The sequence below is a fragment of the Natator depressus genome, chromosome 8 (assembly GCF_965152275.1).
Source record: "Natator depressus isolate rNatDep1 chromosome 8, rNatDep2.hap1, whole genome shotgun sequence".
In the NCBI taxonomy this organism is placed as follows: Eukaryota; Metazoa; Chordata; order Testudines; family Cheloniidae; genus Natator; species Natator depressus.
In genome coordinates this window covers 40,645,939-40,662,574 of record NC_134241.1, presented here as the reverse complement: position 1 = coordinate 40,662,574, position 16,636 = coordinate 40,645,939, and the positions used below count along the sequence as shown (strand labels likewise).

At 45.2% G+C, this 16,636-nt stretch overlaps 1 protein-coding gene across 4 annotated transcripts in view; it reads right to left on the bottom strand.

The window, feature by feature from the left end:
* ATF6 (activating transcription factor 6) overlaps positions 1–16,636 on the bottom strand; it is a 342,143-nt gene that overhangs the window by 195,424 nt on the left and 130,083 nt on the right. For 3 of the 4 annotated variants that reach the window (XM_074960822.1, XM_074960823.1, XM_074960826.1), the window contains exons 10-12: positions 14,226–14,366; positions 4,835–4,948; positions 1,429–1,531 (exon numbers count right to left, since the gene is read on the bottom strand). In XM_074960822.1, the coding sequence (XP_074816923.1) occupies positions 1,429–1,531; positions 4,835–4,948; positions 14,226–14,366 (358 nt within the window). The remainder of the gene's footprint in view (positions 1–1,428; positions 1,532–4,834; positions 4,949–14,225; positions 14,367–16,636) is intronic. The other variant, XM_074960825.1, reaches the window with a different exon arrangement.

The window sequence follows — 16,636 nt, the reverse complement described above, 5'->3', positions numbered from 1 at the left end:
GTCAGCATGCATTCAACAAGGGCAAGTCATGCCTGACTAATCTAATTGCCTTCTATGATGAGATAACTGGTTCTGTGGATGAAGGGAAAGCAGTGGACGTGTTGTTCCTTGACTTCAGCAAAGCTTTTGACACTGTCTCCCACAGTATTCTTGCCAGCAAGTTAAAGAAGTATGGGCTGGATGAATGGACTATAAGGTGGATAGAAAGTTAGCTAGATTGTCGAGCTCAACGGGTAGTGATCAATGGCTCCATGTCTAGTTGGCAGCCGGTACCAAGTGGAGTGCCCCAAGGGTCAGTCCTGGGGCCGGTTTTGTTCAATATCTTCATTAATGATCTGGAGGATGGTGTGGATTGCACCCTCAGCAAGTTTGCAGATGACACTAAACTGGGAGGAGAGGTAAATACGCTGGAGGGTAGGGATAGGATACAGAGGGACCTAGACAAATTGGAGGATTGGGCCAAAAGAAATCTGATGAGGTTCAACAAGGACAAGTGCAGAGTCCTGAACTTAGGATGGAAGAATCCAATGCACCGCTACAGACTAGGGACCGAATGGCTAGGCAGCAGTTCTGCAGAAAAGGACCTAGGGGTTACAGTGGACGAGAAGCTGGATATGAGTCAACAGCATGCCCTTGTTGCCAAGAAGACTAACGGCATATTGGGCTGCATCAGTAAGAGCATTGTCAGCAGATCGAGGAAAGTGATTATTCCCCTCTATTTGGCACTCATGAGTATTGCGTCCAGTTTTGGGCCCCCTACTACAGAAAGGATGTGGACAAATTGGAGAGAATCCAGCGGAGGGCAACGAAAATTATTAGGGGGTGGGGCACATGATTTACGAGGAGAGGCCAAGGGACCTGGGCTTATTTAGTCTGCAGAAGAGAGGAGTGAACGGGGATTTGATAGCAGCCTTCAACTACCTGAGGGGGGGTTCCAAAGAAGATGGAGCTAGGCTGTTTTCAGTGGTGACAGATGACAGGACAAGAAGCAATGGTCTCAAGTAGTAGTGGGGGAGGTCTAGGTTGGATATTAGGAAAAACTATTTCACTAGGAGGGTGATGAAGCACTGGGTTACTAAAGGAGATGGTGGAATCTCCATCCTTAGCGGTTTTTAAGGCCCAGTCTGACAAAGCCCTGGCTGGGATGATTTAGTTGGGGTTGGTCCCACTTTGAGCAGGGGGTTGGACTAGATGACCTCCTGAGGTCTCTTTCAACCTTAATCTTCTATGATTCTATGAACCAGGGACTCCAGAAATAACTAATGCGTTAACCCTTTGCTCTACCAATCTGCAGCTTTCTTTCATGTTTAATCTTCGATCAGTTTTACTACACACAAAAGCCTTGTGGAATGAGCCGTATCTCAGGAAAGCTGGTCATGTTGCCAGCAGTTAATTTGTGTTGCTAATGATTCAACAGTACAAACCTACCTGGACAACTCTTGTTTTCTGCTGTTGGTTATCTGACATCCTTCTAGACCTTGTCCTTTCCACTTCATGCCTATGAACCCACCCTCGAAGTTCATGATTTAATCTGTAAAATGCAACATTAAATTAGGCATGTCTTTAAAAAAGGAGTCAAAAAGTCTTGGGTTTTGAGCAGCATTTTAACAATCCACTTGAAAATTATTGTGATTTAACATTAGGGTTTTTTTCATCTTAACATTTTCTATTGTGTTCCTTTTAACACTGGGGCATGAATGTTAGTCACAAGTTCAAAGAGAATTCATAGCTAAATATCTGCCATGTGTTAATATTGGACTGGATTTTTCCACCTACAGTGGTTCCTATATATAATTAAACAACACAAATCCTGAAAGCAATGGGGGAATATTAAGAATTTAAATCATAAGGCTACCAACTCAAGAATAAAATTCGGTGAATTCCTCAAAAATTAAATTTAACAGAGTAAAGGGGAAAAAAAGAAGAAAAGAAAAAATATGCAGTGATGAACTCATGTCTTTAGAAACCACACAATTCCAGTTCTTCCATCAAGGCAAAGAAAGTATTCACTACTTCAAATATATCTTTGTTTACTTTATGATGCTGAAGGGAAAAAGTCATGACCTGTGTATCTCTGTCTTTAACTGGCTTCTAAATCCATTTTATAATCATTTTTCCAACTACATAATTTGATTAATGAAAAAGCTTTGGACACTTGCACACAGGCAGATTTGTGATGGACTGGATGGCTCAGAGAATTGTTACGATATTTTATGATTGTTACTAGTCTCTAGCAGTGAGCGGGCTAGGCTGCTGGTTCCAAGTGAGCGAAGGCTGACAGTGAGTGAAAGTCATTACCCCACCTGACAGCATCAGAATGGAGGGTCCAGTACCTCCAGGGGAATTGGGAGTCTCTGATTATCTTACGACAGGGGGGAACTGCTTTTCTTATATAACAGAGAAAAAAGAAAAATAAGTCTCCTAGAGTTCCCCATCCTGCAGAGAAATACACTGGACTTTCTGGGCAATTGGAAAAATTGCTCCTTCTTCCCATTGCTCCCTCTTCTCTTTGCCACCCCCCTCTCTTTACTCCCAATGGCTCTTCTTGCTCCCCATGAATGCTTTCCCGACCTTTCCTACCCTAAACTCCACAGATAATCCCCTCTCCCTCCTGCACCAGGAATGCATATGCGTGAAGGAGGGAGGGATAACTCAGTGGTTTGAGCACTGGCCTGCTAAACCCAGGGTGTGAATCATAGAATCATAGAATATCAGGGTTGGAAGGGACCTCAGGAGATCATCTAGTCCAACCCCCTGCTCAAAGCAGGACCGATCCCCAATTAAATCATCCCAGACAGGGCTTTGTCAAGCCTGACCTTAAAAATATCTAAGGAAGGAGATTCCACCACCTCCCTAGGTAACACATTCCAGTGTTTCACCACCCTCCTAGTGAAAAAGTTTTTCCTAATATCCAACCTAAATCTCCCCCACTGCAACTTGAGACCATTACTCCTTGTTCTGTCATCTGCTACCACTGACAACAGTCTAGAGCCATCCTCTTTGGAACCCCCTTTCAGGTAGTTGAAAGCAGCTATCAAATCCCCCCTCATTCTTCTCTTCCGCAGACTAAACAATCCCACTTCCCTCAGCCTCTCCTCATAACTCATGTGTTCCAGTCCCCTAGTCAATTTTGTTGCCCTCTGCTGGACATTTTCCAATTTTTCCATGTCCTTCTTGTAGTGTGGGGCCCAAAACTGGACACAGTACTCCAGATGAGGCCTCACCAGTGTCGAATAGAGGGGAACGATCACGTCCCTCGATCTGCTGGCAATGCCCCTACTTATACATCCCAAAATGCCATTGGCTTCTTGGCAACAAGGGCACACTGTTGACTCAATCCTTGAGGGGGCCATTTAGGGATCTGGGACAAAAACTGGGGATTGATCCTGCTTTGAGCAGGGGGTTGGACTAGATGACCTCCTGAGGTCCCTTCCAACCCTGATATTCTATGATTCTATGAAGGCCAATAGTCTCCAGTGCTCAGTAGCCCATTCCTAGCTCCCTGCTGGCTGCTCCACTTTCCTAGCACGTGGCTCCACATCCTCTCCATGCAGCTACCTCTCAGCTGTTCTCAATTCAATGGAGGATGAACCCTCAAGCCCAGTGTTCCTACTAAGAGTGGGGACTGCTGAATTGCCAGGAAGGAGAAGTAGCTGCTTTCTGTTGGAAACAATCCCAGGATTCTATTTCCCTAGATGTCTCTCTAAAACCCCAGGGAGCTGTTGGCAGGGGCCCCTGAGGAAAGTGTGTGTATGTAGCACTCTGGGATCTCTTGGGCAGTGTAGCAAGGTAGGATGGCAGTCACCTGAATGCTTCTACTAGTGCTGGCTGGGGTATTGGAGTCTTCTGCTGAATGCTATTGCTGCCAAGGGAGCCCTGACTGGAGGATTGCCCAGCTCCACCAATTGGCCTATCCACGCTATTTAAGCCAGAAGGCGGCACAGGAAATTTATTCGAGCCACAAGGTGTTTTCCTATTGTGGCTGCATTGGACCCTGCTGGTGCCTGCCCCCGCACACAACCTTGTTCCTGATTCCTGCTATGCTCCTTCCTCGCCCCTGTTCCCACCATGCTCCTGCTCTGTGCCTCTCCTCCACTTCCTGCCCTTACACCTCACCTTCAATCATCAGTGACCAGTCCTGGCTCCGACCCCAGCCTCTGACTTCTGACCCTGATTCCAGCTTGACCCTTGGCTCTGGCATTTTGTATCTGACCTTGGTTCTGACCCACAGCTTTCTTTCCTGGATCTGCCTCTAGCTTAACTCCTGGCTCTGATAACTGGCAATTGACTCTGGTGCTGACCCCTTGGCTTGGTTCCCCTATCTGGATGCCAGTGCCGTCCACTAAACCTGACTCCTGCTCTGACCACTAGGTCAGACTGTCTACATCCTGGTACAAAACAGTGCACTGGTTTAACTAAAGGTGAAAAGTTAAACCAAGTTAATTAAACCAGTGCAACATTGTGTGTGGCCACTCTAACATTGGTTTAAACATGGCTTCTAGTGGTTTGGCTTGCACTTATAAGTTACAGGTATCTGTAACCTGATATAGGTCAGGTTGGTGTAAATGGATATTAGAGTGTCTGCACACAAAGTTACACTGGTTTAACACACTAAGATCCATTTAAAGCAACCATTGGGTTTCCCACGTCTGTAACTTACAGATGCCAGCTAAACCAAAATTCAAACACACCTGTAGAACAGTGGGGAAGCTTATGTTGCCACTGACCACAATGTATCTAGTATGGATATAAACAAAGAAATGCCAGGCACCCTACAGAGAATTCACACAATAATTACAAACTTGGAAATACACTTGGAAATCAGTTTGCTAACCTGAGAGACTCAGTCCGGTTGATCAGTGGCTGACAGGGTGGTGGAGAAATATACAATAGTGGGTCTTCTGTTACTACCATTAAGGCTTTGTTATCAGAAATAGAATGTTCATACCTAGAAATAAAGACACCAAAAAATCCCTTCAAATTTCTTTCAAAGTTCCTTCAGCCTCCCCCAATGAACATGAATCACCAAGAGCCAATGAACAGATTACTGTTGCTCCAACAGATTCTTCTTCTAGAAGAGATGACAATTTGTGCCTAGTAACCCAGTATTTTGCTCTCTCTTCCCTCAGGATTTTTGTAGAACCCAATGCAGAGAAACACAACAGCAATATGGGAGCCAGAAACAAAATTTACTTCTTAAGCCAAAAATCTTAGTGCTCACACAAACAAGCCAAAGAAGTTAGCAGTTTAATTGTAAATCTTATTTAGACTGTTAGTTCCATGGAGCAGGGACTGTTGTTTTTGTTCTGTGCCCAGGACAATGGGGTCATGGTCCATGACTAGGGTTCCGAACTGTTAAGCTGATACAAATAAAATGATAATCGTTCAGATTAGATTTGCAGATGTCACTAATCACTTGTAATAAGTTCATCTCTAGATCAACAGTTCAAAACAAGCCTTCTGCCCACAGCAATTGTTTTGCTCCTACAGCACTGTGCTTGTATGTGGACTAGTGAACCTGGGTGAACCTTGACTCCAGTGTACAGGCTCCACGAGGTGACGCTCTGCATGGCTGGGGGAGAAAGAGCCCTAGCCATGAAGAAGTGGAAAATACTGAAGCAGGGGTTACCTAAATCTGCACCACAGGCCATTCTGGCCAATTGGCAGGAGCTCAAAGACATCATCTCATTTGCATGCATATTGTAACCATACTTTTAATTGATTTAAAGTTTTATAAAGTGACACAAATGTAAGGGACACGGACCAAACAGCAGCTCTGTAGATTTCCTACCCAAAGACAGAGCCTCCTCTGGCCTGCTCTTTGCTCTGGTGAGATAGGACCTGCCAACTCATACTCTAGGCAGATACAAACCTGAAGCCACCTACCCACTGTAGTCTTGGAAGCCTCTTTCCTTTTTAGGCCCTTGGAACACACCAACAGCTATGTGTCAGCTCTGAAACTTTTAAGGAGATCCAAATTTAACCCAATAATTCTACAGTATCCAAAGCCTCTTCTGCCTCTGTGAAAAGTGCAGACTTAAAAAAATGGCAATACAATTGGCTGGTTAATATGAAACCTCAGGTTAACCTCAGGAACACAAGAATGGAGTGAATCAATAATCAAATCTATACTCATCAGTCTTCCTGGCAGAAGTGATGACAACCTAAGTAGTTGCTTTCATCCAAAATTGGCAGAGGGACATTTTCCCATCTGGTTCAAATGGCTGTAGCACGTACACCTGAAGACTAATACATTGCACTGGGGGAAGTGCGTTTGAAAGCTTCACACTGAACTGTTAGGAATCTAACCAATGGAGAGCGCAGGCCAGCCCCTGGCTGTGGAAGTAGCAGATGTATGGACTTCTTTGGTCTTAATCTTCCACTTATAAAACCCTGAGGAACAAACTGTAGTAACCTGCAAAAAGAACAGAAGTACTTGTGGCACCTTAGAGACTAACAAATTTATTAGACCATAAGCTCTCGTGGGCTACAGCCCACTTCATCGGATACATAGAATGGAACATATAGTAAGAAGATAGATAGATAGATAGATAGATAGATAGATAGATAGATAGATAGAAGGTGGAAGTTGCCATACAAACTGTAAGAGGCTAATAGCTCATCTTAATTAATTAACCTCTTACAGTTTGTATGGCAACTTCCACCTTCTCTGTATGTATTGTGACGGGGCAAGGTGAGATGGCTATAGAAAAGTAGTGGGAGATAGATATATTAGCTCCAGGCTAAACAAATCCCTGGTACCAGGATAAGTGAAATGGCAGCTGCTCCAGGTCAATTAAGACACTTGGGGCCAATTAAGAACTTTCCAGAAGGCAGGGAGAATGCTAGGTTGATTGGGACACCTGAAGCCAATCAGGGGCTGGCTGAAACTAGTTAAAAGCCTCCCAGTTAGTCAGGTGGATGTGCATGTCAGGAGCTGTGGGAGGAAGTTGCACTGTTGGAGAGACTGAGTAGTACACACCATATCAGGCACAAGGAAGGAGGCCCTGAGGTAAGAGTGAAGTGGAGCTTGAGGAAGTGAGGGCTGCTGTGGGGGAAGTAGCCCAGGGAATTGGACATGTCATGTTTCTAAAAGGTCAGCTACCATAGCTGATACTATTAGGGTCCCTGGGCTGGAGCCCAGAGTAGAGGGTGGGCCCGGGCTCCCCCCTTGCCCCCTGATTAATCACTGAGACTGGGAGACAACAGAGACTGTGCAAGGAAGGATAACTTCTCCACATCTCCCTCGCTGGCTTATGATGAAAATGGCTCAGTAGACTATGACCCTTGTCTCTAGAGAGAGAAGGGTTATGTGGAGGGTCACAGTGAGCCTCTGAGGCTAGCGAAATCCACCAGGAAACGCGCGACCCATGGAGGCAAGGACAGAGCTTTGTCACAGTATATATATATCTATATCTATCTATCTATCTATCTTCTTACTATATATTCCATTCTATGCATCCGATGAAGTAGGCTGTAGCCCACGAAAGCTTATGGTCTAATAAATTTGTTAGTCTCTAAGGTGCCACAAGTACTCCTGTTCTTTCTGTGGATACAGACTAACACGGCTGCTACTCTAAACCTGTAATAACCTGGTGGGTGGTGCAATCATCACAGGAGAAGCCGTTAGTTAAACACCACACCAGCTTCATTTCTACGTCCTGGTTTAGGAATCCTTGTAACACTTTGACAATCACCCAGCATCTGGTAGATACCCCATCCCAGAAGCCACTGGTATGCATTCACTCTCCAACTTCCTGGATGCACAAAGTGAGCTGGCTCTTGGAGGAGAAAATTGGTTCTTCTCACTGATACATTCTAACAGTACCCAACTGCCTGGCCACCAAGGCAGAGAAAAATTACTTCCACTTTGACTGGTTTGATCTTGCAGAGGATTTGGAGAATCAGAAGAAAAGATGGAAAGATGCAGCCATCTCTGCACCCCAATTAATCAAAACAGCATCTGACACTATGGTCAACTGGTCAAACAGCTGAGAGCAAAACCTGGATAGACTTGCAGCATTTCTGTTGGCAAACTAGTGGTCAGCCGGACAGCCTCAATATTGACAAATGGACTGGAAAGCTTCCAAGTTCAAGCTCCATTCCCCTGGGATCAGTTCCCTCTTGATTTGTAGATTCCGAGGCCAGAAGGGATCATTGTGATCATCTAGTCTGACCCCCTGTATAATACAGGCTATAAGATTTCCCCAAAACAATTCCCAGACCAAATCTTTTAGACCAGTGTTTCCCAAACTTGGGACACCGCTTGTTCAGAGAAAACCCCTGGCGGGCCGGGCTGGTTTGTTTACCTGCCGCGTCCGCAGGTTCGGCCGATCATGGCTCCCACTGGCCGCAGTTCGCTGCTGCAGGCCAATGGGGGCTGCGGGAAGTGGCGGCCAGTACGTCCCTCAGCCCGTGCCGTTTCCTGCAGCCCCCATTGGCCTGCAGCAGCGAACCGCGGCCAGCGGGAGCCGCAATCAGCCTAACCTGCGGACACGGCAGGTAAACAAACCAGCCCAGCCCACCAGGGGCTTTCTCTGAACAAGCAGCGTCCCAAGTTTGGGAAACACTGTCCTAGACAAACATCTAATCTTGAATTAAAAATCGTAAGTGATGGAGACTCCACCATGACCCTTAGTAAATTGTTCCAGTGGTTAATTACCCTCACTGTTAAAAAATGTATGCCTTGATGAGCCAATCCACCCAGACATTGTGTTCATCCCGGAAATAAAGCCAGAGTAGTTTCCTCCCACTGAAAAAGGCTCAGTTTAACAGTAAGATGGAGCTCCCAGTGCCCTGCTGATGTAGGACAATCCTGTATGCTTGCTGCACGATTCTAGAACAGGAAACCCCCTGAGCAGTATTTCCCAAGCTGAGGTGGCTAGAAACATCCTTCACAGTAACAGCAGATTGCATTTCCACCCCAGGATGGACAGAGTTCTGACTGTATGGGCTTCTGCCTGATCAGGTACGGAGGTGAAGGCAATTACTCCCCAAGGGTCCACTTTGGATACAGCTGGTCCTTCTCCAAGAAAGGAGCCACCCTACGTGCTCATCTTTAAATTTATATTTTTTGTGAGGGGAGCTAAGGTGGGCAGTAGGGGGCAAGCCAAAAAAGCAAGACAACACTGCCAGCTGCTTGCCAGGGGGGATCCAGAATTGAGGGCAGCTGGAGAGGCCAACAGAGCCAGCAGGGACTAAAAGTGGCAGAACAGGCAGCAAAGAGCAAAGAGGGGGGGAGGGATAGCTCAGTGGTTTGAGCATTGGCCTGCTAAACCCAGGGTTGTGAGTTCAATCCTTGAGGGGGCCATTTAGGGATCTGGGGCAAAAATTTGGGATTGGCCCTGCTTTGAGCAGGGGGTTGGACTAGATGACCTCCTGAGGTCCCTTCCAACCTTGATATTCTATGATTCTATGATTCTATGGTAAGGGGTTGTTCTGGCAGTAGCCACAGGATAGCACTCAGAATTGCCTTTCTGACTTCTCACAGACATAGGCATAGCCATTTTGCAGCCTGAGAGGGCCTGGGAGAGGGGTTGCAGCTGAGCCTGCTACACAGTAGCTGCTAGTAGATCAACAGCTCTTCCAAATGGGAGAAGTCTGGGGAAAGAGGAGCCTGAGGCACAGAGGCTCACAGGGGCAGCAGGGACTTGGAGAAAGACAGAAGAGAAATCCCAATCTCAATCCCAGCTGGGATCTCAGCCATAAGAGTGAGGAGAGGAAGGAACTAGCCCTCCCTTTCCCAGAGTCCCTAAAGAACCACAGGGACTCCCCTTGTTCCAGTTTTGAGAGGGGAAGGCATATGAAAAGCCAGGCCATCTCTTTCATATGTGGAGTAGCAGAGGAAAAGTTTGTCCGTGAAGGAGACCTTGCCTGAGATGCTGCTGGCAGTCTGGGAAATCTTTGGGCCTGCCCAGAGGAGAATTGGGGAGGAGGCCAGAAGCAAGGCAGAAGTCTTGGCTTGGCTCTTAAATTCAGGCAGTTAGCTCCAGGTTCTTTATGATAATCCTTGGGTAAAAAATGTTAAAGCACTTAAATGACTTAGGAGCTGAAGTCCTACCGACTTTCAGTGAGACTCAGGCACTTAAATGCCCAGGTTCCTTTTGAAAATTATACTCATTTTTTTTTCCTTTATCCTTCTTTCCACCTTTCTGCCTTGTCCCTCTTCTGGTCTCTGCTTCTAGCACAGCTAGAGAGGAGAAAAAGAAGAGGGTTCCACACTTACCAAGCAACAAGGTGAAAGAGACTGGAGGGAAAGAGGAGGTGTTGGCTCTGACATACCTTCCTGAGTGAGCATCTCTGCTACCTCATCACATAATTCATAGTCTAAAATGTGCCACATAGGACACAGGCCCTTCATCATAGCCACATATACTAAATCATTAGAGTATTCCTGATTGATTGCCTTCTTTCCACATGGCAAAAATCTATTAGTGCTTTCAGCACATTTGCGGCTGTCTCTATTCAGCTAGCCAAAAAATATTTTATTGGAAAAGACAGATCTGATAGGACAAACTCTGTGAAGGGGAAAAACACAGTCTGAATAAGCCAACCTTCAATCTGGACACAATCCAGAACATAGGCATCCACTGCCTGCTGGAGATCTAGAAAGGCTTAAAGTGACTTTATGTCAATTGAATACACCCCTGTAAATGACGAATAAAGATATTAATGGATAAAATAAAAATTATTCTTTGGGAATACTTGGTAGGCAGCCTCTGGAGCCGACTGTAACCATACACTCGTGAGGTGCATTTCTGTAGATCTCCAGGAATAATGGCTTACACAAGCATTCATGAGGTTTCTAACTAAGCACACTGCTCACAGAGTTTAGGATCCAGTCCTTTCCTCTGTAAGTATCTTGAACTTTGCTGAACACATTTTGAGTGCTTAAGAAAACAAATATCATAGCTTGAATTTTAAGAAAGGCTGAGTAACATGACAAATATTAACATTCATAGCCATGCAGGGCAACACAACACTACTGTATTTTTCAAGGAGGAAGAAAAGATTCCTTCTCTGAATGAGGTGTTGGTTATTTCGGTCAGAAGTGGCACTCATCGCCAATGACTCTCTTTCACAAGCCAGGAAGGGCCTGGGTCGGATTCCCAAAGTCTTGAGTCAAGACTCCTTTAAGATGCATAGATTGTATGGCCAACCTCAAGTGTTCAAAAATTGTGAATCAGGCCCCCAAATCATGAGATTGTCTTAAACATTAGTTTTAATCATAAATGTTGAGTTTTTTCTTTGCCTGCTGGTTTCTGAGCCTGTAGGGTACACCTGTTTCATGTTTTCAAGCTTTTCTCTGCAACCATGAGAGCTAGAAACTAACTTTTTTTTTTTCAAATGAAAATTGTGATTCTCTTCTGATCTCTTGACTCTACCAGCTGGGTCTTCAAGAAAAACACTATTTCAAGACCTGTGGCAAAATCCCAAGAGTTGGAAACAATCCGTAGGTACATGGGTCTGACACTGTGAAGGATCCTTCAGCACAGCTATAGAGGACATGGTAGTGTCTCAACATTAAGTTCCCCGAGCCAAATCAAGTGCTTGATCTTTCTAAGCCCTTCTGAAGGAATTGCAGAGATCTGTGCAACTGTTGCCTGTTGTGACGTTATTGACATAAACTGTGACCGTATAGATCATTGTTGCAACCACTTATATATTTGCAGCAAATATTGTACAAAGGTTATCATGTTAGGTGTCTATGAAAAGGTTATGATTTGCTGGTTATAATTATGATATCTGTATGTGTGTATCATTTTTGTACTTGAAATTATGAATATTGGCTATGTACTTGTATCTCAATGTGTTTGATTCTAAGTCACATTAGTGAAGCATTTGTTCAGCTTCTTGAGAAAGGAATTTGCAGATTAAGTGCCCAATCAAGAAACAGTTAACTGACAATGGACCTTGGGAGACTCCAATCCACATATGAGAAGTCTTCCTGGGACGTTCAAGGTAGCATGTGAGCAATGGCTGCTGCCTGCAAACTGAGTCATGTATGGACATGTGACTTGCCCAGGTGGCTACAAACTCCATCTTGTTGCTGTGATTTTTCATAGGAGAACAAAGGGGTTTCTGCCCACAGGAGAAAGAATATAAAAGGCCCTGGAAACCCCTCCATTTTGTCTTCAATCCTGCTTCTTATCTTTAGAGCAGTGGTTCTTAACCTTTACTGCAGCATGCACCCCTTTGGTTCTCAAAATATGTTCTTGCACCCCTTCTCAAAAATCGTTGAAGTAGGTCAGTTCTTTAAACCTAGATATATTTTTTTGTTTGTATATTACAGTAATTGTTAAAAAATGTATAATATTAATAAATACATAGGTTTGATGAAACAAAGTAGTTGTATTTACATGACTGTGTTTAATTTGTGTTTTTGATGATTTACCTTCTAAAAAAATCTGGCATGTCTTGCACCCTCAGAAAGGGCATCTTGCACCCCAGGTTAAGAATCACTGCTCTAGAGGAACTTTGCTACAAACTGAAGCTCTAAACAAAGGACCGAATGACCCATCCAAGCTGTGAATGTACTCCAGATATTTGATTTGAATCTGCAGTTTATTCCATCACTGGTACAAGCCTGAACCAAGAACTTTGCCATTACTGTATGTATTTGATTCCATTTAAACAATTTTAACTCTCATCTATATTTCTTTCTTTTTACGAATAAACTTTTAGATTCTAAAGGATTGGCAACAGCATGATTTGTGGGTAAGATCTGATTTGTATATTGACCTGGGTCTGGGGCTTGGTCCTTTGGGATCGGGAAAACCCTTTTTCTTTTACTGGGTATTGGTTTTCATACCCATTCATCCCCATAAGAAGTGGCTGCTGGTGGTGATACTGGGAAACTGGAGTGTCTAAGGGAATTGCTTGTATAACTTCTGGATAGACAGTGGGGTAAAACCGAAGTCTTCTCTGTTTGGCTGGTTTGGTGTGCCTTGGACTGTAACTGCCCTGCTCTAAGCAATTCGTCCTGAATTAATACTCTCAGTTGTGTCCCGCCAGAGGCCGTATTGTTACACCTGTGCTGATGCAAGTCTATGATAGTAACATTTGGCTCTGTAGGAGGTGCACAACCGCCCACAGTGCTGCCTGGAGGTCAGGCAGGATTGACAGATCAGCATCCTGCCCCAAGGGTTACCTGTCGTCTCCTTCAGCCCAGGTAATTTGGGGGCTAGGCTCTTGGCCAGTCACGGTCTATTCCAGTGCGACTCTCACCTCAGGTGAAGGCCCCTGTTGTTGTAATGTCCTCTGGGGGTTGAGAGGGGAGCCCGGGCCTACCCTCTACATTGGGCTATGCTCCAGGGCCTAGTGGTGGGCAGCTACCTTCAACACCTTGGGGTGCTAAGATTCTGCCCCCCATCCCCTGGGCCACCTCTCTATCCCCGTTAGCTTCATGAAGTAAGTCAGTTCCACCAAGCCTCTTGCCTGCATGCTCAGCCACTTAACTCTCCTTTGTACATTTCCACTGGTCTGTGTAGTCAGACCTCAAGCAAGGAGCTCCAGGACACTGCTCTCCTTTCACAGCCGCTGCCTGCGCCCTTCCACTGCCTGCCTGCTCTGAGCTGCTCTGTTCCCCTTCTTAAAGTCCTGCCTCCAGCTTGTGCAGGCCCTGCAAGTGCGACTGGGTGGGGCCACCTGGGCCCAGAGCTCCTCCTTAACCCCTTGCCCTGCAGTGTGGGTGTTGTACACCCCATCAGAGCCACACACATGGAAAGCTGGCAGCAACTTCTTGCCTACTATGCTGGAAGAGACAGGGAGCTGCTCTTTGAGTTGTATGCAAGTGCAGTGTCAGGGACTGTCACAAGACTTGCTCAGCACCAGAATGAGGCCAGGGATGGCCTGATGGAACTGCACATCAAAAGCATGACACCATACGTGCTTGCTCCTGCTTTGCTGAGGCAAGAGTGCTCACACAGCTTGCTCTCTCACCATGGAATGCATGCACTGGTTTGTCTGATTCAGGGGTTGGTTAGTTTTTATATCTCAGTGCATCAAGGTTGGGCCTTAAAGAGGAATCTTGTCAGGAAGATCCTGTAACTACAGTACAAGAGGAATCAGCTTTCATGGCACTCAATTTTTAGGCTTAGCTGGCCTAACAATGCTCACTTAATAACTATGCTTCATGATGCACAGGGAAATGGAAGGCAACAGAGCAAAGCATGAAAGCATTATGAACAGCGAGTACTTTTAAACTTTAAATATATTCACCTCACCTCTCCTTATTCTGGGAGATGATGTTAGGCATTTGTTGAGCAGTGTTGAGCTTCTGGCTGGCTGAGAACTCCAGCAGATTTCTGCTGCGGTGGGCAAGGCTCCCGCTGGGTTCAGCTCCATTGGGATCCCTTTCAAATACACTGAAATTCAAAAATACATACCCATAACTATAACAAGAGGAACAGAACAGATATATACGACGTGGAACTCACTGCCACATGGTACTAAATACTCTAACTGGATAACTAATGGCTTTTCATATTTGTTGTCCCACATGGTAAGATATGTATCACCAAATCCCATGCCCATGGGCAGAAATTGTTCACTTATATATTTAATTGCCATCACTTCACAGTAGCACTAAAGGAAGAATGGAAGATGGAAGCCTTCACGGGGCCCACTCTGTTAAGTGAGAATTCACAATGAATGCCATCAACTCAGCGACCAAACATCACTCAGTGATCTCCTGGACATCAGAACAGCAACTCAACAAATCCTAAAGTTCCTCCTCAGGGCCATACAACGTGCCAAATAGGCCCTGGAATAAGAATCCTGCAACTTAATGTTGAAGGACTCTCACGGTCAAAATGTGAGTACCTTGGAAACTTGCTGAAGACTTACAACATCAATATCCTCATGTTGCAAGAGACCTATGTTGGCAACGAACAACAGGCTAGGTGCTACCGTATCTATGGATACAACCTAACAACTAGCCATTATCATTCTAAATATGGCTTGGCAATATATATCAAGGACACTAACACAGATTTTAATATTATTCCATCAACCAAATAGGAGAACACATTTACCACAACTGTCAAAGTAGGGGAGCTCCACATTACCAAACTCTATAAAGCCCCTAGAACAAGATGGCCAAAACCAGCGCTACCTAGCACTCCTCCTATTCCATACATCTATGCAGGTAATTTTAATAGTCACTGTTAGGGGGCTTATTCCTTCACCCGCTTACTTCCCTGGTCCTTCTCGCATGAACAGAGAGCAACAATACCTGAAGTCCAAAGATGAAAACAATTCAATGTTTATTGGGATGAACTTCCAGCAAGCATGTTTAATGATTAATTTGCCCTGGCATTCGCGGCCAGTACAGCTACTGGAAAAGTCTGTTAACGTGTCTGGGGATGGAGCGGAAATCCTCCAGGGACATCTCCATAAAGCTCTCCTGGATGTACTCCCAAAGCCTTTGCAAAAGGTTTCTGGGGAGGTCAGCCTTATTCCGTCCTCCATGGTAGGACACTTTACCATGCCAGGCCAGTAGCACGTAGTCGGGAATCATTGAGGAAAAAAGCATTGCAGCGTATGGTCCCGTTCTTTATCTTTCTCTGTTGCCCTCAGGAGAGTGATATCATTCATGGTCACTTCATTGAAATAGGGTGGTTTTAGTAAACGGACATTCAGAGTTGCCCGTTCCTGCTGGGCTGTTTGCCTGTGGCTGCACAGAAATCTTGCCTGCTGTTAGCCACGCGGTGGGGGGAGGGGTGAAGCCATCATCCCAGAGAATTGGGTGTGTGTGTGTGTGGGGGGGGGGGGTTAGTTGGGTTTCTGCTGCACATGAACCTGGAAACAGCAGCCCCTCCTTTTAAATTGCCAACCCATTGTTAATGGGCAACCCAACGACTACTTCGTATGGGAAATGAGGGCGTTGCTGTTTGAAGCCATTCCCACATGTTATGAAGGTTAAAGAAGCCAAAAGACTGTGGCTTACCATGGCTGCCTGCAAGCCAAATTCTGCTGCCCGGCCCTGCGTGAGTAATCTCTCACACCAAACCGGCATACCCCCAATGAGAGGCAAAATGCGACCTTGTAATAAAAGCACATGTGCTATGTAATGTTAACAGCAAGGTTTACCGTGAAAGAGTGTACCCATTGTTCTATAAAATGTGTCTTTTTAACTTCCACTCTCCCTTTTTTTTCCCTCCACCAGCTGGATATGTTTCTCCTTCCCAGAGGCTAGTGAAGATTAGAAGGCAAAAAAAAAGCACTTGTGATGAAACAAATCAGCACCTGACACCAGAACTAAAGCATTACTGCAGCCGATAGCACCTGGCCTCCAACTGGATCCTCCAGGAAGAGAGGCTGTAAATCAGTGGAAGACTGGACATCAATGCTACAGACTTGCTTGCAGACAGGTCACTGTTGTATTTATAAGTATTCCACAGGATTGAGAAACAATTAAAGTGTTCCAGTCCAGCTTCTATGAGATCTTCTAATTTACTATCAAAGGGGCCAGAGTAACTGGGAACAGAGTACATATTAAAATACCCCCCCAATACACCCTTTTCATAATAAAATACGGCAGCACTCTGCATTCCTTTCATAAGAGGATGCTAAAACATTTTACTAAAAGACCTGAGAGGCAGTTATTGTACAAAACAATGTGTGTAAACTCCAT